Source organism: Corvus kubaryi, unplaced genomic scaffold (assembly GCF_017639235.1).
Source record: "Corvus kubaryi isolate FWS band 111438036 unplaced genomic scaffold, C.kubaryi_AGA036_p1.0 37391, whole genome shotgun sequence".
Classification (NCBI taxonomy): Eukaryota; Metazoa; Chordata; class Aves; order Passeriformes; family Corvidae; genus Corvus; species Corvus kubaryi.
The window spans coordinates 10,453,816-10,480,079 of NW_024581130.1; the positions used below are offsets into that span (position 1 = coordinate 10,453,816).

General features: G+C 49.3%; 2 protein-coding genes and 2 non-coding genes across 6 annotated transcripts in view; all 4 read right to left on the reverse strand.

The window, feature by feature from the left end:
* Positions 1–1,294: 1,294 nt before the first annotated feature.
* Positions 1,295–6,379, reverse strand: RPS3 (ribosomal protein S3). Of its 2 annotated transcripts, none has more exons than XM_042038124.1 (7): positions 6,272–6,379; positions 5,305–5,435; positions 5,104–5,197; positions 4,378–4,472; positions 3,649–3,836; positions 2,269–2,465; positions 1,295–1,427 (listed from the first exon to the last, which is right to left on the reverse strand). In XM_042038124.1, the coding sequence occupies exons 1-6, from the start codon at positions 6,299–6,301 to the stop codon at positions 2,272–2,274; spliced, it is 732 nt and encodes a 243-aa protein (XP_041894058.1). In that variant the 5' UTR covers positions 6,302–6,379; the 3' UTR covers positions 1,295–1,427; positions 2,269–2,271. The 2 variants fall into 2 exon arrangements, with proteins under 2 accessions (XP_041894058.1, XP_041894057.1); XM_042038123.1 differs by lacking the exon at positions 1,295–1,427 and adding an exon at positions 1,493–1,561 and having other exon boundaries at positions 6,272–6,378.
* LOC121669364 lies at positions 2,783–2,930 on the reverse strand. The gene has a single exon (XR_006017742.1). It is a non-coding gene; the product is annotated as a small nucleolar RNA SNORD15 (small nucleolar RNA).
* LOC121669365 lies at positions 3,955–4,101 on the reverse strand. Its single transcript, XR_006017743.1, has one exon. It is a non-coding gene; the product is annotated as a small nucleolar RNA SNORD15 (small nucleolar RNA).
* A 10,838-nt stretch (positions 6,380–17,217) lies between the features above and the next one.
* Positions 17,218–26,264, reverse strand: part of FCHSD2 (FCH and double SH3 domains 2) — a 123,282-nt gene continuing 114,235 nt past the window's right edge. For both annotated transcript variants that reach the window (XM_042038120.1, XM_042038119.1), the window contains 7 exons: positions 23,370–23,504; positions 22,980–23,063; positions 22,677–22,854; positions 21,816–22,036; positions 20,769–20,898; positions 20,541–20,623; positions 17,218–19,505 (listed from right to left, as the gene is read on the reverse strand). In XM_042038120.1, the coding sequence (XP_041894054.1) occupies positions 19,422–19,505; positions 20,541–20,623; positions 20,769–20,898; positions 21,816–22,036; positions 22,677–22,854; positions 22,980–23,063; positions 23,370–23,504 (915 nt within the window). In that variant the 3' untranslated portion in view covers positions 17,218–19,421. The remainder of the gene's footprint in view (positions 19,506–20,540; positions 20,624–20,768; positions 20,899–21,815; positions 22,037–22,676; positions 22,855–22,979; positions 23,064–23,369; positions 23,505–26,264) is intronic.

Here is a 26,264-nt window from a genome sequence, read left to right on the forward strand (position 1 = left end):
CCACCCCCTGCCATGGGCAGGGACACCTTCCACTAGCCCAGGCTGCTCCAAGCCCCATCCAACCTGGCCTTGGACACTTCCAGGGAGCCAGGGGCAGCCACGGCTGCTCTGGGCACCCTGTGCCAGGGCTTCCCACCCTCACAGCCAGGAATCCTTCCCAATATCCCATTTCTCCCTGCCCTCTGGCAGTGGGAAGCCATTCCCTGTGTCCTGTCCCTCCATGCCTTGTCCCTAGTCCCTCTCCAGCAGCCCCTTTAGGCACTGGAAGGGTCTCTCTAAGGTCTCCCTGGAGCCATCTCCCCACTACTTGCGTATCTCTTGATCCTACCAGTGATCAGCACTGTCAGATTAACAGGACCATGGACAGGGTTGGAGAGCTTTTAACCAGGAAAAAGTGGAGCCATCTCCAGGAAATCCAGCCCTCCCTGGGAGGCAGCAGGAGAGATTCCTAACCATCACCATCTACCACATAGATGGTGTTTAAGAATTTAGAAACACGCAAAGCTGAGTGTGACTCTTTACTGCTTCAGGTCTTCCCACTTTCACACACTTCCTGCTCCTATGATCTCACAGAACTGCTTTGTCACCTTTTATATTTTCAGTTATTTCCAAATTCAAATTTAAAAAAATAATGCTGGCATTAGTCTAATATTTATATCAGCTGTTTAAAAGCTTTGCACTGAATGATGTGCACAACCTGAAATCAGACTCACTGACAGCCTGAGAAGGCACATCTTGTTTCTGAAACTCAACCAAATTCCCAGGTGTGCCAGGGAAGCTGGGAACAGCAAGGCCAAGGCTCCCTGGACAGACCAGCTCCTGAGACCATCAGTTTAAAATTCCAGTTCCTAAGTTGCCAGCCTAGTTCCTGCAGAGACACCTCCTGAAAATGGAAATGTGGATGCGAAAGCTATTCCTAAACAACAAAGTTTGCATGCAACAAACAGGCTTTGAACTCCTCAGATTCTGAAGTCCTTGATCCTGCACACACCTCATCTCCTATGATGTGCCTGTCTCTTCCCATTCCTGCACCAGACTTCCACCAGATATTCCCTCCTCACAGCTTAGGACAAAAGGTTTGAAATCCTGACTGCCACTTTTGGTCTCACCCCACAAATCCATGCCTAAAGTTACCTGACCCTAACAGGAGCTGCACTGGCCTGGATACTGCCAAAAAAGCTCCCCCTTCTGGAAGCCTTGGATAAGGGACTGGGACGGTAGGGAACAGCCACCAGTACTCCATGGAGCGTTTGTCACTCATGACCCTCTAAACACGGGATTGCTGCTCCAGCTCTACAGAGATATCAGCGCTTCATTGCCACTTTGTTTGGATCAGGATCTGGTGAAGTTCACTCCAGAAGAGGAACACAACAGCAACAGAATTCCTTCCATACCAAAGGTGGGAGCAAGGTCTTCCCGGAGCACATCTTGAGAAAATAAAAAGGGAAAAAAAAGGAAAAAAAAAGAAAAGAAAAAGCACCTTCACAAACACTGTCTTTTGTGATTTTATTAAGAGATGTTTTCAGGACAGACAAGCTTCTGGCTGCAGATGTTACAAACCCTACAACGAGAAACAAAACACTCAGTAAGCCAGGGGCAAACTTTTCCATAACCATTCTCCTACCCCAAACAACGAACAAACCAAGCTTTCCAATTAAACTGCATCTCTCACTTCCTGCTTTTTGGCCAGTGATCCCCCTTTTTCCCACTGAGGCAGATCTTACCAGTCAGATCCCTTGACAGGACTTTAAACTGTGACTACTTCCTTAGAAAAGCAGCCTACAAATCATTCTCAAGTGGCTTCTAAGATTATCCCAAACTGGATCCTGGGGCAGGATGGGAGGGGTATATGAGGATTACATTCCCTGTGCTGCCAGCTGCACACTGGTAGCAGATGCTACAATGCAAACACATCCAAGGCACCCAACCCTTCTCAAACAAGTCTCTCCAACTGTGATCCAAGGTCCCCAAATCCATGCTGTACAACACAACATGGAACAGGGCATGTGGATAGGGATATTCCCCTTCCAGATCCATCATCTCATCTCCAGAGGAGTGTTTTGAGCTGCTTTGCCACATGCCTTGAACCCTCTCCCCTTCATCAACGCTCAAACCCAACCCTGGTCACTGTGCTGGGTACAAGGCAGCAGCTTGTCTTCCCAAAATCCCAGCTTCCAGCGTTTTTGGTGGCCTTTTATGGAAAAGGCCTGACACTTGTTCAGCATGGATCCTCAGCACACCTCCCTCCCACTGCTCCCAGGCACTTACCCCTCAGGCAGTGGGCACTGGCTGAGGCATGGCTGGCTGCTCTGGTTTGCCACCCTTCTGCTCTGAAATGGGGGTGGTGGGCAAAATCTCTTCTTTGGGTTCCACGATGCTGACGTGGTCTGGCAGAGGCTTTTTGGGGCCAATCTTTCCACTGGGGTCCCAAGGCAACATAATCTTTACTTTGATTCCCAGTACTCCTGCAAAGAGTGACAGGACAACAGGGACACAAAACAGGATCAGGCACCAAGGTTACAAAATATCATTGCACATGAATGATCTCCTGACAACACTGTAACACAGAAATGCTACAGCTTAAAAACCTAATATTGTGATTTTATGTGTGTTGTAAATTCAAGGAATTTAAAGTCGGATATCCAAAATTTTCCAACTCATTGCCTTTGCTGACTGCAGCCTGGGACTGCAGTTCTACCCTCAACTCATTCTAAGCCTGGTTTTAAACTCAGTCCTCTTCCTCAGCTCATTTCTCTAGGAAATTCCACTGTTTTTTTGCATCCCTTCTCAGACAAATGCCTCTAAATCATCCAATGAGCAGGACATCCTGGCCAAGGCAGCCGTAGCACAGCACCACAGAACGTGGCACAGGGCAGGCTGCAATGACACAAGGACGTCCCTTCTGACTCGTCATCGTATCATCATCGAAGGGAAGGTGGAGAACAGCTCGGGCTGTGTTGGTATCCCTACACCAGGAGTTCTGCAATTAATTAACCCAAAGCCAGTTAAGATGCACAAGTCATTTGTGTTTTACTGGGGGGGTGAAGACAGGTGGAAGCGGGTTTAGCTGGGAAGACTGTCTGACACTGGTAGCACCCCTGTTCTCTCTGCCCATCCTGAGGAACCAGGAAAACCAGAATCCCAACTGCCAAGAGCTCTGAAAACCAGACAAAGAGGCACTTTATCTGGAAGTTACCACCAGCCTCAGAGGCCCCAGGACACCAGGGACAGTGTCCGGAAAATCTACAGCCACATTCCCAACTGGAAACATTCAAACCCCATCAGCAGAGAGGTGGCTGACCTGGTATGACCACACAGGCTGCTGAAGGCCCCTTCGCTTTCCATTCCCACATGCACTTCTACTTTAGATGCAAAGTGAGAGTTCAGTTACAAAGGCCCAGAAAACAGGATTTTCAGAGTCTGAACCATGCACAGCAGCACAACTGAACCACTCTGCGAGATCAGAGATGCATCGAAACCACGCGAGTTCCACCCCATGGGTACCAGCGAGAAACCGCCATCCTGCCACTGAGAAAGCTCCAACTGGCAGGCATGGGTGGGATGCCAGGAGCTGAGGATTTTTGTCTCTGATGTTCTAGAGAAGGAACCCAACGGGGCTGCACAGGGATTTGCACGGCAGGCACTCACCCTGCCGGAGTAGGACGTGACGCACGGCTGTGTCCACGTAGTAGTTCACTGGGTCCCCACTGTGGATCATCAAGCCATCCACAAACTTCATGGATTTGGCCCGCTGACCTCGGAGTTTGCCGGACACGACGACCTCACAGCCCTTGGCCCCGCTCTCCATGATGAAGCGGAGGACACCGTAGCAGGCTCTGCAGGGAGAGGACAGCCAAGCCATGAGCCTGCGCTGGCAGACCCACAGGGCTCCCTGGAGGAATTTTACCACAATTCCAATCTGAGTTCCCTGTGTCAGGAGTGCAGCTCCCCATCCCTTCTCAGACAAATGCCTCTAGATCGTTCACTGGTGACAGGAGGCTGCTGCTGAAGGACCTCACGCAGCACCACAGAACGTGACACCGCGGAGGCACTGCCAGCAGAGCCACCCGCTTCTGACTCGTCATCGTCTCATCACCGAGGGGATGTGAAAGCAGGGCCACTGCCACCTGAGCCACACGGCCTGAAATGCTGCTTGCTTCACTCCTCCACCCATTTACTCTTCAAGGAACACATGCAGCTTTATGCCAGACAGACAACCTGCCATTGGATCTACTCTAAAGCTCCAGAAGTGACTTTGTACTGAACAAAAGTTTCAGTGCAACATTACCAGTTAAATCTTCAAACTGCAGAGGAGTTGTTTTTTGGGAATGGCTCTGGAGTCCCACACTTGCCCCACATCCAGGCTGCTGTACTCACCTGCGCACAGCCAGCCCTCCCAGGAGCTTGTAGCGCAGGGACTCGGCCTGGGCGATGGCACACAGACCCCTCGTGGCCACCTTCTCGGCGTAGAGCTGCACGGGAGAGAGGCACGCTCACAACAGGGCTGCTTTAAAGGCATTTAATGGCAGAATCACAGCATGCTCTGGCTTGGAAGGATCATCCAGTTCCACCCCTGCCATGGGCAGGGACACCTTCCACTAGCCCACATTGCTCCGAGCCTCATCCAACCCGGCCTTAGACACTGCCAGGGAATCCAGGGGCAGCCACAGCTTCTCTGGGCACCCTGTGCCAGGGCCTCCCCTCCCCTCACAATAAACTTCACTTTACCAGAGCACAGGAGCTTCATTCTACTCTACACCCTACACTCAGTCCAGTTAATCCTTCCGCATTTACAGGGGCCAGCTTTACCCCACGCCCCCTTCCCTGTATAATGCGATCCAGCAGCACCAGCCAAGCTGGAATAAATGAGCACCACCCCAGCACACACATTCCCCCTCTCTCCCTGATTTGTTTTACAGCCAAGAACTAGTAAGAGCAGATTTCAGGGAACAGAACCACAGAATTCTTTGGCTTGCATGGACTCTTTACAGGACACCTAGTCCAACCTTCCCCTGGGAAAACACCCTAAACAGTAAGGATCAGCTGACACCATCCTGCCATCACAGATCCACCTGCATCACCCAGCTCCTGAGGCAGTTTTACCTCCACGCTTCCCTCGGGGAACCCGAACCTCTTCTGCACCACAGCCGTCAGCTCCCGGATCCGGCGCCCCTTCTCTCCCAGGACATTCTGAGTTCTGTAGGAAAATAAGTATGGGACAATTGAGAAAAGTATCCTCAGCTGTGAGACTGGAACCATCCCAAAGCATTTCCAGAGCACCTCAGTTCAGGAAGGCTGAGTTACCTGGTGGCAAGGATGATAATCTCAGTCCTGGTTGGAGTGACCCGAACTTCCACTCCGGAGTATCCATCCTCAGCCAGTTCCCGAGTCAGGAACTCGTTCAGCTCAGCTTTGAAAATGCCATCAGCGACAAACTAAAAGACAAATGGACAAAGTCAAGCTCTTGTTCCATTCCAAATTTGGGTGCAACTCACCCAAATTCCTCCTGCAGCTTAACAGTCTCTCCTGACAGCTTTCCTCCGCTCTCAGAGGAATCACAGAATACTCTCAGCTGGAAGGGACCCTCAGGAATTACCAAGTCCAACTTTTACATGAACAGCCCAGGGACTGAATCCACAACCTTGGCGTTATTAGCACTGTGATCTGAGCCAACCTCTGGGTGCAGCAATGGGGAAAATGGAACCATCTCCCCTGAAGTTCCCAGAAATAACTCAGTCCTAGCACAAGCCTACACCAACCACTGCCCGACCCACAGCTGGCCACAGCCACCCTTCACGCTGAGACCGCAGCTCTCTGCTGTATTTCGGGAGTAATTTAAGGGAAGTAACCAGCGGGGTCACATCCCTTTCCCATCCCCACAGGGAGCTGCTGCTGCTGGAATTCCTGACAGCCCAAACCTCCCTCCCTCCCTCCCAGGACAGGCAGCGCCCCGCGCCCTCGCGGCCCACAGAGCGGGGCAGCCACTAGCCGCAAACCCTTCCCACTGAAAAGCAGAGGGAAAAGCCCGCAAATCCCGGCTCCCAGCGCCGCTCCGCGTCCCGCAGCGCAGCCCCGCGCGCGGCCGTGGGCAAGCGCCCCCTCCATCCCGCCGCCATGTTCCCTCCCCGCCGGGCCCCGAGCCGCATCCGCCGCCATCCTCCCCCGTCCGCCGCCGCCCCCCGCCGTGCCCCCGCCCCGCCGGCTGCCGGGGCCGCCCCGGGCGATGCGGCACCGTCCCGCGGCCGCGGCCGACCCGTGCGGCCGCGCTCACCTTGCGCTTCTTGGAGATCTGCACCGCCATGATGAGCCGCGGCCCGGCGGAAAGGAGGGAGCGGCCCCCGCGGGCAGCGCTATATCCGCCTTCCGCCGCGCCCCATTGGCTCGCCGCTTTCACGTGGGCGCACAGCGGGGCCCGATGGGAGATGTAGTCTTTGCCACGTGGCCATGTTGGGGAGGGCCGAGCCCTGTGGATGCCCTAAACCAGCGCTAAATGGGCTCTAAATTCCGTGGAAACGGAAACGAGAGTCAGCAGTGTGTACAGTAAAACACACAAATGATAATTCACCCCGGGCTTATACCTAGAAACCTGCTCTGCTGCCCAGTCGTTGCTGTCAGATGATGCTCTGCTTAACAAGAAACACAGCATGGCTTGGTTGGGAAGTGACCTTAAAGCTCATCCCGTTCCACCCCCTGCCATAGGCAGCAGGGACACCTTCCACCATCCCAGGCTGCTCCAAGCCACTGGCCTTGGACACTTCCAGGGATCCAGGCACAGCCACAGCTGCTCTGGGCACCCTGTGCCAGGGCCTCCCCACCCTCCCAGGGAACAATTCCTTCCCAATATCCCATCTAGCCCTGCCCTCTGTCAGTGGGAAGCCATTCTCCCCCTTGTTCTGTCACAACACTATTTTTTTAATGGTTTAGGGATTGTAGGGGATTACAAAAATAATAACGATAATGGGTACAGCTGACGCACAGCCTCTAGGAAGCGGAGATTTAAACTGCATTTTATCATGGATGTTATTGTGGTTTGCAGCTGGACGCGATGACCTCAAGGCCTTTTCCAACCTAAATGATCCTGTGAAAAAGCCCACAGTGCTCCTGACTACAACCACAGCAGGAACAGCAGCAAGACCGGTAAAGCACCGGGATCCCCACCCATCCCCCGGAGGATCCCGCTCTGCTCTTTTCCAGGGAAAAGCCTGGTTTGCCACTAGATGTCAGTGCAGACGGTTTCCAGAGCGGGAAAAGCCTCTTCCCGGGGGCTCATTTATCCAGAATTTGAGGGATGGCCGAGCATCTCACGGTGCACTTGGCAGAGACAGGTGGCGGTGGCGGTGAGGAATTGCGTCCCCTCCTGTCACCAGACACCTTTGTCTCTCTCTGCTGTGCCCAGCCATCCTGCCCGTCCCTCAGCCAGCTCCCTCTGCTCTCCCTTAGCCTAGGATTCTCTTTCCCACGCGGAACAGCAGGCTTCAGAGAAGCGTCCAGCAGCTGGGGATGTCTCTGTACAGAGATTTGAGCCCTATCAACCAGGGTCTCAAATAATTTTTCAGGAAAGACCCTCCCAAGCTGCACAAACCCCATTCTGCTGTTTTCCAACGTGGGACCACCATACTTTCAGAGCACGAAATATCTGCCCAAGATCATCGTTTTTTTTGGCTGAGCTTACCCAGGAGGGGCTCACCCAGTGTATTCCTGAATCACACACAGAGAGGGAAAGGCACAGCACGAGCAAAAAGCCTGACCCTGATGCGTGTCCCCTTTTTCATGCCCTATTAAGGACAAACTATGTGTTGTGTCAGCATTTCAGGTCAGCACCGAGGGCTGGAGCCAGGCACAAAGCAGGGGCCTGGGTGGTGTTTGGCACCAAGGGAATGTCCCCTGTCCCCCCAGACATGGCCTGGCTAAGCCAGCAGGGTCCGAACCGCTGGGGCCTTCACAGCTGGGGCCATTTCAGTCCCTTCCCCAAATAGCAATGTGGGATTCCTCCCTCAGCTCCAGCTGCAGCCCAAACCAGCCCTGGGTGATGCTCCCAGGTGCTGGGAATGGATTCTGGGCTAGCTGGAGATGTCCCTGCTCACTGCAGGAGGGTTGGATTAGACGACCTTTAAAGGTCCCTTCCAAGAGAGCCATTCCGTGGTTCTGTGAATTCATCTCTGCTCCATCCCTGCTGAAATGGAGGCTGGCAACATTCCAAAACAGCTGTGACATGCCTGCACCCCTCTGCAGAGACCTCAGGTGTGGTCCAGCAGGTCCCAGTGGCTTCCCAGTCCAAGCAGTGGCTTGGATTTGCAGCAGGCCTGGGATTATCCATAAATCCCATGACAGACCCTCAGGTTTCTGGGTCCCCACCCTCGGGGACTGCACCTCCGCTGTTCCCCATTTCCCACTTTTTTGTGGAGCCACAGGCACAGGAGCTCCCTTTGTCCCCAAAGGACATCCAGGGGGATGGAAAAAACTTCAGGGTTGCTGCAGCAAAAGCTAAAGGTTCCTGACTGACCTCCTGGCTCCCTCCCTCCTTCTCTGGGAGCACCACGCAGTCCCCTGGGATGAAGTCGGGTGTTCAGGAATGTGCCAGTGATGCCAGCTCTGCTGCAGAACCCGACCTCACTCCACTGCCCAGGAGCTGGGATTAGTGTCCATAGGCTGCCACACAGATGGAGCCACCTGCTCTGGCTCCAGCCATGGCCCTCCCTGGCTCCGGGCACAGGACAGGCACCCCTCACATCCCACCTGCCCCCAGCCGGCACTAAACCCTGGGCTGCAGCCCCTGCTCTGGCAGCAGCGCTGGGATCTCCTCCTGGGCCGTGCAGCCACAGGCAGGAGCCAAAGCAGGGCTGCAGGGGAAGGATGTCAGCCCGGCTGCGGCACTCGGCAGCAGAGGAACCCCCGCGCCCGCGGGGACGGCCCCGGCAGGTGCCAGCGGTGACGCCAGCTTCCCTCGCTGTGGGGGATGCAGCTCGGAGCAGGTTTGGGAATCGGGAGCTGTCCTGCCCCCCCCCAGCTCCATTCACTGCCCAGACAGCAACATGGTTTATGGCAGCTGAAGGCCATTGCACGGGCTCAATTAATCCAGTATCCCAGCGTTTTCTCCCCGGGAAGCTGGCTCCTGTTCAGAGCAGGCAGGAGGGGCTGGCAGCCCTTTGCAGGGAAGAGGCCAGGACAGCCAGCAGCTTTCCCAGCTTGCAGGCACACTGGATTTTGGGATACCTCCTGCTTTCTGTGGGTCATGACAAAAGGTGGCATTGGGAGCGAGTGTCCTGCCTGGGAAAGTCCCTGACTGCCATTGCTGCTCCCAAAATAAGGGAGATCTGCAGGCACCAGGGACTGTGCTGGCTCTGCAAAGGAAGGATCAGGGAACAGCCTTGGGGGCATCAAAAATACAAACTGGTACAGGCAGAAGCACACGGTCTGCCCATTCCTGCTGGGGTCCCTCCAGCTCGGACACCTGCAGGATTTGGGGTGACACGCTGGGTTCCCACTCATGCCAGGCCCCATCGCCTCTCTGGATGTGCCTGAGGAATTCAGGAATCTCCCTGGCAGGAGCCTGTTCCTTATGATTTCCCTCTGTGCAAACACAAGCCATGGTGCTCCAGGGGGATTGGGACAGCCCCATCCCAACCTACATCCCACCACCTTTTAGCGCAGGAACCAGCAGCCAAGGACAGAAAACCTCCCAAATCACCTTCCCTAAAACCATCAGAGGCACTGCAGAGCTACTGAATTTTCCCAGGGAGTAGCTGTGGAAAATGAAACCCAGGGTGGAGATAGACAAGATCAGATAGTTTGCATTAAATGAATGGAGATGGGTCCTGGAAGGTAATTCAGCAGAGATAAGATGAACTGCAAGCAGCAGTTGTAAAGCATTTGTAAAGTCTGACTCAGACAGGAATTTTACTGCAGGAGATGCAGTATTAGAGTTTACTGCTGCAGCTGGAGCAGCTGCTACTGCCCAAGCTATATAACCCCCTCACTGAGTTACTCACCGCTCCCTGGAAATCTTCCTGGGAAACGTGTTCTGCCTTCCCACATGGAGCAGCCCCTCAGAGCAGGGAGAGATGGAGGGAACAGGGCTGGGAGGAGCAGGGGTCAGGGCCACATTTACAGGCCTTCTGTAAACATTTCACACCCAGGAGGATTTACTGGTTCTGGCAAGAACACGGGGAATAAGTCCAGCAAACCTTCCGGCAGTATGGGAAGGTGGCGGGATCCTGCAGGACAGGGATGGAAGAGGGCACCGTGTTTCCAGGCAGAGACAGCTCTCAGCTGCCCCAGTCCCATCCCCTTCCCTGCAGCTGAAGAGCAGGATTGAAATGGGGGCAGCACCAGCTCAGCTCCAGGCTAAGGACGAATAACTGCTCCGGAAAGGTGTGTGTGACCCTCCAGGAGAACTCACACCTCTGAGGACACGCTAAAGCTTGAAAATCAACACCCCTCAATTGCCAAATGGGTAAAACAGAAGCTGTGCACCAGAAGTCCTCTGGATTTAATCCAGGAATTGCAGCACTCAGCAAAGTGTCAGTGAAGCACAGAGCCTGACCCAGCAGCCAACTCGATTGTAATCCCAGCCTGTTACCTCCAGTACATCCCATAAGTCGTTGGCAGTGTTTTAGTGGCTGTTCCCAAACAGCTCCATCACTCCGACACTTTCCTTTGGGCACCTGCCCCGCTAAACAAGATTTTGCTTTGCTGCCTGGATTCACTTTAAGGACTTCAAGCAGACTAGTAAATAATTTATACTTCCTTTAGAAACAGGAAATGGAATAAGGATGCTCGGTGTGCTGTTTAGCTGGGAATCCTTGGGCTTGTTACTATTTAATGAACCGAGCAGCTGCTGGGAGAGGTCATTCCAGCAGCTCACACCTGGCCCCGCGGCTCTGGGTGAGGGATGTAAATTGAAACTTTAATGGGCATTTCCAGTAGAGCAGTTTGCCCTGGCACTGTCACCCGAGACCCAGCAGCTTCAGCAAGTGATTCTTAATCAGTTTCCAAGCCCCAGGAAATAGGCTGAGGGCAGGAGGGGCTGGTTTGCCCCAGCACCACATTTTGTGATGATTTACAGCTGCACTGAGATAAGGCTGGTGACAAAGGCCATTCCCTGCTCTTCGTGGTGGAACTGCCGATGTGACACATGAGGATGGGCCTGGAAGGACAGGACAAGGGGGAATGGCTTCCCACTGCCAGAGAAATCCATGGAGCCATCCATGTGAGAGGACGACACCCTCAAACAGTTGCAGAGCACTGGAGGCAGTAAAGCTAAAAGGACTTGCTGAGGCTGCAGCAGGAGCCAGCAGGGCTCAGGTCCCAAATCCCAGACCCTCAGTCTCAGAGCTCCCAGGATTCCAGCTCCCCGTTTGGACAAGGGGAAGCAGAGCTGCTCTGCCAAGCTGTTCCCAGGCGCTGCAGCAGCAGGGAGGGAGGTGCTGGTCCAGGAGCAGCCTGGCAATACCCAGCTCCGTGCCTTCCCTGCTTTCCCATGTCTCCTCTCCACCCCGGAGACACAGCCAGGGAGCAGCAGTGATAAACTGGCTGTTGGTCCAAGCACAAGGTTATTTTCTAGGACATTAAGCAGAACCCTCGGATGCCAGCTTGCAGGAGAGCCACAAGACACCTGACCAGAATGCAAAAGCAGACCTGCAAACTTAACACCTTTCCCCCGCCCCCCCCCCCTTCTCTGTTAAAAATAGCTTTAGAGGGGGAGCTCAAAGCAGTGTGAGGGGCAGCTAGCTTTAGAAAATGTGCAGTTTCAGCAGAAATATCCAGTGACCACCACCCAGAGAGCTCTGATTTTTGGTATCTCAGCCATACACATCTCAAATTAAACATTCAAGCTGCAATGCAGCCCAATTGTTTGGCAGGGGCTAATAAAAACCTGAAAATCTTTACCCAGCCTGCTTTTCTGCAGGAATAATACCACTAACATCCCAGAATTATCTCCATCTACGCCTGGCTAGGACTCCAAATCAATAAATTGTCTCCTCTCCCTCAGATTAGCTCGGTCAGGTAATTTTGAAAGCAGCAGCAGCAGTTCCCCACTGATAGGCAGAGCAGCTCTGCCAGCTGAATTAGCACGGGATCCCTCGTTATCCCTGAGCAATCCCACTCCAACAGTGTCCTTGGGGAATAATTTGCACTGACCTCAACAATACTTTGTGGCAGTCCAGGAATCAGGAGTGCTGTGTTTATTATTACCCACAGTTATGGAATTTAATACTTGGATTAATATTTGGAATTAAATTTCTGTTTGGAAAAAAGAAAAAACAGAAAAAAATAACCCCCCCACCTGTTTCTCTGGCAAAAAAAGAAAAAAAACCAAGCCCACCCTTTTTAGAATAACATTACATTTTGGTTTTCCCTCCTGCCACTTTCTTTCCTGGCTCAGCCTCAGCTCCGATGTCCCAAGCACCCCAGGAGCGCTCAGATCCTTTCACAGAAATTCCTGGGAAGTCCAAGCACTCACTGCTTCCAAAGCCTTTCCTGCAAAGCTCTGCCCAAAGGAGCATCCTGTCACTGGCATCCTGTCACTGGCTTTGTCACCTCCCCCTATCACTGATGTTCTCAGAACCACACAAGTCCTTCAGCCACAGTTCCCTCTCTGTCCCTTCTCTTGATGCCACACAAAGCACCCCTTCCTCCTTTTTAAGGAGCACCAATGATTTCTGCCATCAAATTACCAAGAAAATTGCCAATTCTCTTTTAAACCCCCCAGCAAAACCTGCAGCAGGAGACCCTGGGAGCATGAACAGTGTGACGGATCAGAGCTCCCTCCTCAGAAACCAAGATGTTCTTATGAAGGAAGATGTGGGATTAATACCAGAATATCCTTTTTTTTTTTAAATCCTGTAAACCTTATTTTTAAACCATCAGCTTCTCATGTCTCTTCATGCAGGTTTACTCCAGGAGTTAATCCAGGGTTGCTGCTGTTTTCCAGACAGTGCCCTCCCTCCATCCCTTCCCTCTGCTAAGCAAGGAGGCCCCAGTCTTAGAGAAATTAATTAGTGCAGTAATTTGCACGGGACACAGAGGAGAAGCCGAATTTGTCCCACTCCGCAGGATCCAGCTGAATAAAAAAGACAAATAGCTGTGCTGTGGGATTTAAAAAAGCTGCTGTCAGCATTCCCAATGCAACCAGACCTGGAAATTCATTCGTCTTTCACTAAACAATGGCAAAAGGAGAAGCAATTACAGTAGACAAAACTAATTACAGCAGAGCTGAAGCACAGCTCACAGCGCTCACTCTTCAATCTGCATTCAAAAAGAAAAATCCAACCCCAAAACCACTCCATCAAAAGAAGGTGAAAATCTGGGAGTGCAATAAAAGCAATTTTGAAATAGAAGGGGCACTTCAGCATGGCACAGATTGCTCTTTGTACGGGGAAACCTTCAGGTGATGCTGGCAGTGCTTGGCAAACAGGACACAGGGGTTGGGAGGATTTGTCCAGGGGTGATGCTGGAGTGGGGGCAAGAAATGAGCTCCCAGCTCCCTCTCCGTGGGGCCCATTCCACGTTCACCTCGCAGCCCCGTGAGTTTTGGGGGGATGTGTTTAGCTGCCGAAGAACTGGAGCACGGTGTTAATAATGCCAAGGCCTGGGATTAGATCCCCAAGAGCTGCACTCCATGAGCCTTGGGGGTCCCTTCCAACTCAGAATATCCTGGGATCCTTGTGGAGCTCAACTTGCACACTCGTGGCTGAACAGCTTCTCCTTCCATAATGAAGACAAAAGCACTCCAAAGGCAAGTTCATCCCTGTTTCCTGATCCTCACAGCCAGCCCTGCCTGATCCAGAACGCTCCAGGGATATTCACATCTTTGGGTGAAATGATCTAAGAGAATCCAAAGCCTTCTGTGAAGCCCATTTAATCCCTGGCCATGCTCCAGGCTGGCAAGGGGCAGTGACAGGTTCTGTGAGAGGCAATTCCTGATCCCCAGAGCTGGATGTCCCTCCAAGCCTGGCTCCTGCTCGCTTTGGATACCAGCTGTGAAATCCAGCAGACAGCAAAAGGAATTTTGAACAAAGTGGCAGAAGAACCGCTGCTTAACACACTCGAGACAGACTGGAAAATGGATTTCAGGGAGAAAACTTGAAGTGGGAAGAGCAGGAGGAATGGGATTGGGCTGCAGATGGATGTGGCAGACACCACCTCAGGCCTCACTCCCTGGGGATGTGGGCCAGACTCTGGGGATTTGAAAGCCTCCACAAGCCATTTCCAACACACATACGTGCCACTGGCTACAGCACATGCTTTATTCCAAAGGATTTCTGGGAGCAGACACAAGGCCATGGCAGAATGCTGTTTTTTTCCATGGATCCTTAAGGAGGTACAGTCTGAAGCCTCGATCCTGGAACCCCATTCCTGAGTCTCCATGGCCACTGCACAGCACCCAGCCCAACACTGTTTAGCACAGCAGTTCCCCAGAGAATCATTCAGGAAAATCCTTTCAGATCATGGAGTCCAGTAACTCCCCCAGCATTGCCAGGGCCACCACTGATCTGTGCCCCCAAGTGCCACATCCAAAGGGCTTTAAATCCCTCCAGGTACTGGGACTCACCAGTGCTCTGGGCAGCCATGCCAATGCCTGACCACCCGTTCAGCAAAGGTTTTTTCCCTGATATCCACCCTAAGCCTCCCTTGGCACAACTTGAGGCCGTTTCCTCGTGTCCTCTGGTTCTGTTCTAGGATTCTCTACATTTTCAGCCCGGAGAGAAAAAGGCTGGGGAGAACTCTTTGATGTGCAGCAACACTGGAAGGGAGGATGCCAAGAGGATGGAGCCAGGCTCTCCCCAGCAGTGCCAGGATCTGAGGAGATGCACAGGTACCTGTCAGACCCACTCTCCCCCTCCTCCCTGTGCTGCTCCCGCAAGCAGAGGGATTTCCCACCTCTCCATTCTGGTATCACTGCAGTGCTTTCTTTCCTTTTCTGGCTGAAATGACCTGCAATGCAGAGGCGCACTTGCTGCACTGATCCTGCTGCCAGATCCGTAATCCTCAATCCCCCTGGGGAATGCCTGGAGTAGGAAACCACTTGGCATGGCAAGCACGTCAGCGTTTTCCTGGCTGCATTTTTTATTGTCTCTTTGCTGCATCCCTGACTTCAGTTAAGTTTCTTCCCTTTCATCCCTCACTTTCTGCAGCCTCCCCCTGTGCCGTGCACTGAGGTCTCAATATCCCTGAGCTCCCCCCTCTTGGAGACACCTGTCCAGGTGTAGGGGGACAGCACATTTACTCCCATCCATCCCATGATTTTCATGCAGGGCAACAGATCTGCAAATGGAAAAAATCTGGGGAGACAGAACTCTTCCCTTTACAGAGGCATCCCCTCCTTCCTGGGAGGCTCTGAAGGCTGACTGAGGTAGATTCCCTGCTAATCCTGCCCCTGCTGTGCTGGGATTTACAAGGTATTAATTATAGGGACCTTGCTGGAAGAGCAAGCAGGGAAACAGTGCAAGCTGCAGAGCAGCCAGGCTTCCAAGAAGCAGAAGATGCTTTATATAGAGAAGATGGTGCAGTTTTTTGTTTTCTTTTTTAATTACTATCAGCAGTGAGAGACATTTGTGCTGTATGGGAAAGAGAACTCGCCCACTTGCTTTGGTTCCTTTTAATATTTCCATAAAACAAACAAAAAGAAACCCTGGCACAATTTGTAGTGAACATCACATCGTTCACCCCGTCTCTTCTACCCTCCTACCCATCTGAGTCCTATTATTCTTTTTGAAAATCACTGAATCCCAGACTGGTTTGGAATGGAAGAGATCTTAGATCACCTCTCCCACCCCCTGCCATGGGCAGGGACACCTTCCACTGTCCCAGGCTGCTCCAAGCCCCAATGTCCAGCCTGACCTTGGACACTGCCAGGGATCCAGGGGCAGCCACAGCTGCTCTGGGCACCCTGTGCCAGGGCCTGCCCACCCTCCCAGGGAACAATTCCTTCCGAATACCCAATCCATACCTACATTCTTTCAGTTTAAAGCCAAAATCTGGGAACCAAAGCAATCAGAGGAAACCTCGGCTCGAACAGATCCTGCTGCCAGCTTCCAGGGACCCACATTTCACCCTCTGCACTGGGTAAGTTCCCCAGACTCCTTCTCTTAACCATCCCAGGCAGGAAATAGAGCCCTGGAGCCTTTGTGGTTCCTTAGCACCTCTTTTTACCTCTAAGTGGTCGCTGTGTGCTGCTCACACCGTGCTCATCTCTCACTGGCAGGAAGGCACTTCAGGGAGAAGAGGTTTTCACGGAAGTCAGTCAGTGGCAAGAACGATGGGATCACAGCACAGCTGCTGCTGGCTCTGTTTTGGGAAGGAGGAAAACTAAAGGCATGAAGGGGGTCTGTTAAAAATGGAAGAAAGGAAAAGTGGCTCCGCTGGTGGATTTGAGGATTAAAATAGTTTTTAAGTCGTAGTGGTGGTGAAAAGGACCCCAAGTAACAAGCAAGAAATGAAAAGAAAAGGACAAAGCTGTCAGAGCAGCAAGGCAGGACAATAATTCTTAGAGGAGCACCGTGAATCCATATAAAAAGCAGGTAAGAAGGAATTTCTCAAAGGAAGAGGCTGCAGGAGCTCAGGGGAAAAAAGTGAAGGCCTGTCCAACAGCTCTGTGGGAGGAGCGGAAGCCTGAAGATCCACCCCAACCCCACGGTAAAGTCCTGTGTTCCATGAGGGAAAGAGAGTCTTCAAAACCAGGGAGCACATGGAAATGATGAATCATTTGGCACCTTCCACCTGTAGGAAAGTGGGATTAGCCCAGCAAGGAGATGGCCCCTGGTGGGCAGCTTCTGAGTGCAGGAAGAAAATCCAACGTGGAAACGCAGCTCACAGAGGCATCCCAGAGCTGGAGAGGCTTGGGATGCAGTGGGAATACTCCTGGCACAATTAGGCACATCGAGCCTATTAAAGGACAATCACTCTGAAGGGTTGTTGTCAATCACTCCCCTCGCTTTCTTTAGGCAATTATCCTAATTGCATCAGGGCTATTAAGCAATTATTTTGGTAACTGGAGCTTTGTTGCTGGCTCTTCATTTTTGGCAACATTTTGTCCCTGTATAAATGCCCCCTCTGAAAGATGTTTAAAGCTGATTTTAAGGATGTGCTTTTCCCGAAGCACAAGATTCAAATTTCCGTGTAAAAGCACAAAACCCCTCTCAAGAAAACGCTGATTTTTATCCCTGGGTTTTCCCTCAAACCCCCCACCCCCCAAATCTCCCAGGGCACCAGGGATTTAGTTCCACTTTTTTATTATTCAACTTTTTATACATAATAAATACAAACTTTTTACAGCCAATATAAAGAAAGCATTTGCACTGATGCTTTCAGGGTGTACTGAGCTGTACACGATGCGACGGCCGATACATGCCCTGTATGAAGAAATCATAAGTAAAAAGGAGGCATCTTTTTACAACTTTTCTTCCTTTTTTTGCCTTTTTTTTTTTTTGCTTTTTTTTCCACTTTTGTTTTTTAAATAAAATTAGCAGCTCTTACAGAAAATATTTTAAAATACAACTAAAGAGACTTTTAAATAAAAATTTTCTGGATTTTTGAAAGTCCGAGTGTGAAGGACACAGAAAAACTGGCCAAAGGAATTGAACATGAACATTATGGCAAAAACTTGGTTTTCTTCTGCGTTGTGAAGATCTCAAAAGATTTGCAAACAGTTAAATCTTTTTTTTTTAAAAACTTTTCTTTTTAAACTTAAGAATAAGTTTGATAAACACATAAAAAGACCTCAAACAGATCAACAGGACAAGAGGTGCAAAAGAAGGAATAAAATGGAAAAGACTTCATTGGACAGTCACTGATTCCATAACTGATCCATGAATCGTTGTCCTCAGACAGCCCCACTCTTGGTTAAGGATCCCACTGGGAAAGGAGACTGGCAAGCACTGGATGTCTCAGAGACCCAGCCTGGGTTGGGACTTACAAGTATGTGCAAAGTTTATGATAAAATCTTGTTAGATGAGTTGTTGGGTTTTTGTTGTAAATGCAGCCTCAAAAAATAGCCCTTGTTAGTAAACTAAAGGTAGAAAACTTACTGGCTTTGAAAAAAAACCATGAAGACACAAGAGAACCCACAAACAGCTCCAAATCCGACCTCGGGATGCCTTTGATCCGAAGTTTTCATCTGATGGAGAATGCTGACAATATTTTAGTCAGTACCCAAAGAAAAACCTGTTTTCATCCAGTTTTCCCCTCTCCTCCAACCATTCCGCTCCACGTTCAACCTCAGAATATTCTTTGCCCTTTTCTGTCAAAAAGCCAAAATCCAAGCTCCCTTTAGAGAGCTCTCTGAGGGAAATGTGAAACTCTTTTCCTCCCAGTTTCTTTCCTGAGAGGAACTGGACACATCTCGGGCACGAAGGTGGTGTGAAGGCAGAACCCGGAGCTGCTCCTGGCTCCCTGGCTTTGGCTGGTTTCTGGGACTGGGGTGGGAAAAGGCTACAGGACCATCCAATGCAACAACTAAATGCATGTAAATACTCTAAATGGAACTGCTAACTCTAGCACTCAGGTGGTTTGATGACAAAGATACACTGCTAATGTTGGATAATAAAGTACACGGCAATAACTGGGATAAGAGTGACGCAAATGCTTTAAAAAAATAAAACAAACCCAACAAAAAAAACCAAAATCCCCAAAATCTGCTAAGAAAAAAAAAAAAAAAAAGAAAAAGCAGCTCAATTTCCAGATCTATACAAAATCTCACTTGCTTTTTTGCTTGTCTACCTGTTGGTTTCTGCTTTGGAAGAAGATGTTGCTGCTGGTTCAGCACCTCCATGTTAGATCCTCTATGAGTAAATGCACTGAGTAAACACAAAAATCCAAGGCAGAATGTTCATCTGTGAACCACTGACGAGGGGAGCACCCATGGAATGAACACTTCTGCTTCTCTGGGAGATCATTTCCCATTTCTTCCTTTCTGCAGGGGGATTCAAGAGGAGCCAGCCTCTCCTTTAGACTTCTTTTTCCATTCCCTTTTTCATTCATCTGATGAATACCTGATCAGGCAGGTGATGCTACTGGAAGGATCCACAGTCTTTAACACATTCCTATGGCAACAGTAATATACTGTACTAATGCACAGGAGCAAAGGATGCTAAGACTAAGCTGCATGAACAAGGCTCTTTCTTTGTCTCCACATAAAAATGGAGCATCTTCTGCCAAGAAAAAAAGCCAATCTTGGCCTGTCTTGGTTTGTGCTACAAGAGGAAGAATGATGTAGAGAAATCCAAACAAACAGACAAAAAACAAAAGGCACAAAATATTCATAACTGTGGGAAGGAATCCGCCGGGTCACTGCCACATAAAATCCTCCCTACCACTCGCTCTAGTCCAAGTCTTCATCATGCAAAGGTGCCTAAAAACGAGATCGACCAAAAGCTGTGTTTGGCCTTGATTGTAGCACTACTAATTAGCCAGTCCCCTCGTTACACCAGAGTGATTTCCACGTCCTCGATCTTCTCCGCGGGCCGGCGGTGGTGCTGTGTCGGGGGGGGTGGAGCTGCTCGCACCTGCAACAGCCAGAACCAGCCTGTGACTACCACGAAATGGCCAAATTCCATCAGAAACCCCTCACATTTCCTGCACAGACCTCCAGGCTCACCCCTGCAGATGGTGCAAACAAGCAGGTTGTGTATCCAGCGGGATTCAGCTCCAGGGCTCCCCAACTGAGCCATCAGGGATTTTCCTTATGGCCTGTCACAGATTCTCTCCAGGGTGCAATCCCACATCTATTCTGCCTGTGTCCAGGGATAAGCCAGGATGCAAAGTTGGGAAAGACTCATTGCATGCTGAATCTGATGATGCTTTTGCCTGGAACTTCTGTGCAGTGGGAACTACCAGAACATTTGGCTGCATCTGACTCACTGGTATTTCATCAATCACCAACCTCAACAATACACACCCAAAATCTGATGTTGTTTTCACACTCTGCCACATCAGTCAAGTTATTCTTGTTTCTGACAGAGATCACCTTTAGTGCCTTTAGAAGGGTTTTTAGGACACCATTTCAGAATACACCAGACTTGCTACAGAAAACATGAACTGTGGAGCAATCCTGCACCAAACTGCCCAATACTACTGGAATATTCAGAATGTATTTTTTGAACATCCCAAATTGCTCTTTTTCTGCAAGCTCATTCACTAAGAAGGCCAGGAAAAGACAAATGTTATATTTTAGTATGACTTGGTTTAGGGCTTTGGAACCCCCCAAAACTTGATTTCAAAGTTAATTGTAGGAGATGGATTTTGTCAAGTTCTAAGTGATTAAATTCTTCCTTTCCTTTTCTAGCAAAACTCCTTTTTCTAGGCAGCAAAGACAACACAAAATCCTCATCATTAAGAATCGTGAATCCAAACCCCTCAAACCAAAGGGGCTGGAAATAAATATAATCCCAAATGTGCAGGACACTGCTGGAAAGCAGGAACTGTATAAACCATAGGACTAACCTCTTCTGGCATTTACTCCCCACCTCTTTTTCAGCTCTGTTTAGGGGCTGTTACCCCTTGAACATCAACAAAAACCAGAGGATTTGCTGGTCACTTACAGGCCGCAGTTTGCCATAGGAACTTTCCGGAGGAATTCGTGGAGGTTGGGAGAATCCAGTGGACTCGGAACCAAAGCTGTTTTCTGAGGGAATAAGCAACACCCCATCACAAAGAAGGCCCTCAGTATTGCTGAATTTATGTTGCAAAAATGCTCTTTTCCTCTTTTTTGGCCCCTCTGAAAGGCTTCTAAATGAAGCCTTTACCCGAAATGTTTACAAGTTTCTCACCATTCGTCGATGGAGATCTGGGGAAAAATTGGGATCCTCTTTTATCCGGGCTGGGATAGGGACTGGTGGGAGGCTGGTCATACAGAGGCAGTGGTGGCAGGGAGTTGTTGGCCTTTGGAGTTGGGGATACCTGTGCCAAAACCAGGGAGAGGCTGCGGCAAATCCTCCTCAGCATGTTTGACACACCCACACCCCCCCCCACCAGTTTTCCAACCCATCCCTACTCCAGCAAGTTCCCTCCACAGCTGACAGGAAAGTTTGGGAAGCAAAGTCAAGGAATCCAACAGGGATGCAATTTTTTTAAATCTTAGGTTGCCACTGAGCAGAAATTTTCAGCCTCTCCCAGGTAACTCAGAGAGGCTCTTTGCAGGTTATTTGAAACAAACAGCTCGTTTGGCCGAGCTGGGTTCACACAAAAGCGTTGGGACCAGGAGCTTTATCCCTACCCAAATGCACTTAAATGTTCATTTTCACGGTCTTCTTAAATCAAGGAATAAAAATACTGAAAAATTCCTTTGTAGAAAACATGGAAGTGCAGTTTCTAGCCCCAATCTCCACATGGGAATGTGTCTGATTTTCTAATACGATAGAAGTATTATAGAACTACCCTGTAGAAATTAGGACTTTTATGCAAAAGTTACTGTAATCCAAAACTTGGCAGTATCCTGCCCCTCAAAAATGAGAGGATCCAGAAGAGATTTAAGTATGAAAACATTAAATTAGGGCTGAAAGAGCCTGTAATTCTCTTTTTGCCAGGTTGTGTCTGACATCTCAGTCTCTCATAAATTAATGACAGGAAGTAAACTGTGAGTCTTCTCCTTTGATTCACTTCTACCCAAGTACCTGCCTTCATTCACAAATCTGTTCTATCTGCAAAAATACATCTGTTGATAATTACTAGGCTGGGTAAGAAACTCAAATGCAAGCACTGAGGACTTGGCTGGGTTTTTTTTCCTTAAACTGGTTCTGATTTTTTTTCCCCTGAAGAAGTGACAGATCTTTGCAAACTGCCCAAATAATAAACCAAGCCAACACCTCTTTCCATACCTGGGTATCCCCAATCTTCTGAGTCTCTCCATTCTCCGAGGCCGTGAGCTCTTCGACCAACACCGAGGGGAAGACCCCGACGCGGCCGTTGAACTCTCCTTCCCAAAAGCCATCGTCATCCTGGTTTTCCTTGTTCAGGATGCGGATGATGGCTCCCTCAGGGAAGGACAGCTCGTCATCTGTCTGCCCCTCATAATCATAAAGTGCTTTCACAAAACAGACTGCAAAATGGAAAAGGAAAAACCCAATGAGCCAAGACAAAAATATCAAGGATACACAAAGTTTTATAGCTGGAGCTGGTGATTTCGAAGTTCTTGTCAAGATTCTGTTATTGCTGAGCCAGATTATTTTGGTTTGCCTTAATTTTAATCTCAGCTGTACGAGCTAAGGAGGTGAATTATGCAGATTTGACATGAGAGAGGTAATTACTGAGCTAATTACTGAGAATGGTTGTGCTCAGATACAGGTCAGTCTCTCTCTGCAACTCCCTGAAAGGAGGTTGGGGCCAGGTGGGGCCTTTTCTCCCAGGAAACCAAAGATAAGACAAGAGGAAATGGCCTCAAATTGCACCAGGGGGGGTTAAGGTTGGATGTTAGAGAATATGTCTTCCCTGGAATAGTAGGTAAACACTGGAACAGGCTGGGAAATGGTGTAGTTCCACCATGGTGGAAGTGTTAAAAAATGAGCAGACTTTGCAATATGGCGGGATTTGGTCAAAGGTTGGATTTCACGACCTTGGAGGTCGTCTTCAACCTTAATGATTCTGTGATTCCATGAAATCTGGGATAGTCTCCCAGCCTTGATGTCCAGACTGTTTTCAAGAGCCAGCTCAATACTTAAGCATTTCTAACTGGAATTTACCACTGGAGTCTCCGTTGAGGCTGCCCGGGACCAGGTCAGCCTCCGTGGAGTTGTTGGAGGTGTGGGATCGGGCGTCCAGCGCAGCCAGGGACTGCAGCATGCTCAGGAGGCTGCTGGAGGTCGGGAACTGCAGGTACTTCTCCGGCACATATCCCACCTGTCCCGCCTTGTTCCGTGCCTGTGAACGAACAACAGGAGCCATTCCCTGCTTGTGAACTCTGCTCTGCAAAGAACCCCACGATTTCCTCCCATCCCAGCTTCTATCCTGAAAGCATTGAGGCAAACAAGCTCAGAAAATCCTACCTTTACCCAGTCTTCCATATCTCCATCTTCAATGACCTCCAACACCTCGTGTTCCTCTATGGTCAGTTCATCTGGCTGAGAAGCCTGGAGTGTGGGACAGGAAGGATGGAAAAGGAAAGTGGCTTTAAGGGCAAGGCATGGGCAGTGGGAAGAACATTCCCATCTAGACTTTTATTAAAACAGATGTTCTTTAAAAACCTGAAAGCTTTAATAAACTACAACATCCCAATAAAGGTTCTGCCATTCACAAGAGCCACTCTCCCTCCAAAGGGCAGATGGAAGCTCCCTGAATCCCACCCTACCAGCAAAGCAAACCTCAAGCTCCCACAGGCACATTTATTATTTTTAATAGAACTCATTTTTCTAATTAAAAAAAAAAAAATCACTAACCTTATAGGAATAAACAACTTTGCAGGTGAGAGGGTAATTTCTCAGAGTACCAGAAGGACTAGAACTGCTGTCATCAAAAACATCCAGGCTGTCTTCAAACTCTTCACCCTCTTCCTTTTCTGCATCAGCATTGACCTGGTAAAACAAATTGCAATTGGCATTACAGAAGCTGCTAAAAATCGGTGAAGAAATAACAGTGAAAATGAGCTGGTTAATATTTTTCAGTCTGTGTTTTTTATGACTTATTGTTATTGAAAGTAACTCAGCTGGATTTCTTTGTTCAAGCACAAGCATGTGGACTTTAAAAAGAACTGCTGAAGATTTTGGAAGCTCCAACACAACTGCTGGACAGTTATAAAATCTGTTTTCCATATAAGCTGTGACTAAAGTACTTTGGAGATGCCATTGCAGAGGCACAGAAAACAGTTTAATGGTAAAAAGAGAATTTATGCTACTAAAAGATTAATGTACCAGTGACCACGAGTTATAAAATAAATCTGCAGTGGAAATATTTAAAGTTTAAAAAAAATAAACCCCCATATCAACCTTCTAGCTGGTGTATTCTCCGCAACATATTTGCTGCAGTTTATTACAAAAATTCTTAGAGAAAGGAAGATCTGTAAAAACTTGCTATAAAAGTTTAAATAAAACCTGAAGTCAATATACTGGAAAAATACAAGTTTGGGTAAGACTACCATGAGCTGTGCTTTGGCCTCGTGCCTGGGTTATGTTTTGAATAAATATGTTATCTCACATGAAAATGATGAATTACTCTGAGAAAACAGTCCTTTGAATCAAAGGCAACACTGCTATGTAGTTCCATCTTCCCTGTGCTTATTCCTGTTAATTTGGGAATGAATTTGGTGCTCCCCGTGAAAAGTGAGAGGCTGATAAATAAAAGAAGTTAAGCTGAGCCTACAAATTTCCTGTGAAATTTCCCTAAAGTAGGTCTCTGACAGCTTTGCTCTTCTAGGCCTGGACTACAAGAGTACAAAGCTTCATCATTTTGTGACTTAATTAGTTTCTATGTTACTATTTCCAAACCAAATCCTTGCAATCCTGGTGATTTTTTCTTCCTCACTCTCATTCCAGAGCAGTCTGCCTCCATCTCTCCTTTGGTGTATTCCTGGATGTTGGGATAACCAAAAACTGTCCTACAGCTGGGTAATGCTTTGGGACATCAGCAACCAACTGCAAATTGTGGCAAATTGGAGGTTTCCCCTCCTGTGTCTGCCTTTTGCTGTGCATGGTCCCAGCAGCCAGTGCTGACATCCAGCTGGGACATCATGGAAATCAGCAAATCATGTCTAGAAAGTCTGGGCAGCATCTGCTCCTGGCTTTCTACCACGAGCAGGAAAAACACGCCTTCATTTTCAGCACGTGGGCTGCTCTAACTCCTTGGCTGGAATCATCTGGGAAGCAGGCACCAAGAGGGAAAACAGGAAACTGAGAGGTTGGCTTGAGAAAGCTCATCCTTCTGCAGAGCCTGGGATGGAAGACGGCAGCAGCAAGGAATAAATGCACGGGACAGAATGACACTTAAAGGGGTGGGACAGGCAGCAAACACAGGAAGAAATGCAGGGCTGGTGATGAGAAAGTGGATTACACACATGAAAAAAACGACAGAAATGTATTTCTGTATAAAAATCTGTCTTGGGTTGTTGCACATATACACAGAAGGGTCCTGTCCCTGTTCCCTGGGAGCAGAGCCCAACCCCCCCGGCTGCCCCCTCCTGTCAGGGACTTGTGCAGAGCCACAGGTCCCCCCTGAGCCTCCTTTGCTCCAGGCTGAGCCCCTTTCCCAGCTCCCTCAGCCGCTCCTGGGGCTCCAGCCCCTTCCCAGCTCTGTTAAACACTGCCCACTCCTCCAGGCTGGAGTGAAAGTGCTGCTTGTTACAAACTGCAGTAATTCCTCTGAATTCTGGTGTAATTTTGGTCCCAGCTCTAAGAATTCCATCTCTGGGCTGTCCCTGTCTGGCCTGCCAAGGTCAACAGAGCCTTTTTTAAATACAGGAGCCTACGTAAGTGTAAAAGGGGAAAATGAGACTCAGAGCTGAACCTCCCAGGCTGTGGCATCGCCTGGGACCAGCACGGGGGGCTCAGCTCCAGGGCCAACTGTGCCTTGTCTGGGGAGACTGGGAATGAGGGCTTGGGAGCAGCCCAACAGGCACACAGGGGAGTTAAAGGAGGTGGAGTACAAGAAGAAATGGAATAAAATCACTGTTTACCACAGCTACGCAACAAATCCTCACCTACTGTGACCAGAGAGCATCTGAAGTGAAACCAGAACAGGATTTCCTTTGGGATTTGGGAGGGCTGACACTCAGATCTGCACACTCCAACTCTAATTCCTAATTATATTAATGATGACAATAAAGCCTGCAACAACCTTCAGTGCAAATCACCACCACGAGCTGGGTGTGGCATCCGAGGAGAAACTTCCCAACAGCCTGAAGGAAGCAAAGAGGGAATTGGGGAAGCATCTGCTGAGATTCCAGTCAATGCTCTCTTCTCCAAACTGAAGTTACCACAGAGGGAAACATCTGTGCCTCCAAAAAAACCCTCTCCCTCTAAGGGTTTGCTACCACTACCAAGAAAACCTATTAAAAAAAAAGAAGGAAAAAACATATGAAGAGCACAAAGAAATATGGGAATGAGCAAAAACCCCTAAAAGCTCTTTTAGCAGTTCCTCTTTTCTGAACAGCGTTTCTTTGATTCAGCCATCACTACTGATTCTGAAATATTTCATCCTTCCTGGGGAAAAGGGGAGGAAAATGAGAGTTTGCTTTTTATTCGTCCTTGAATTACCTAAAAATATGCTTTCTTCCAAGCTAAACAAGTGTACAGACACTACAAATGCAATTAGTCTTATGTACAACTCAATTAAAAACATCA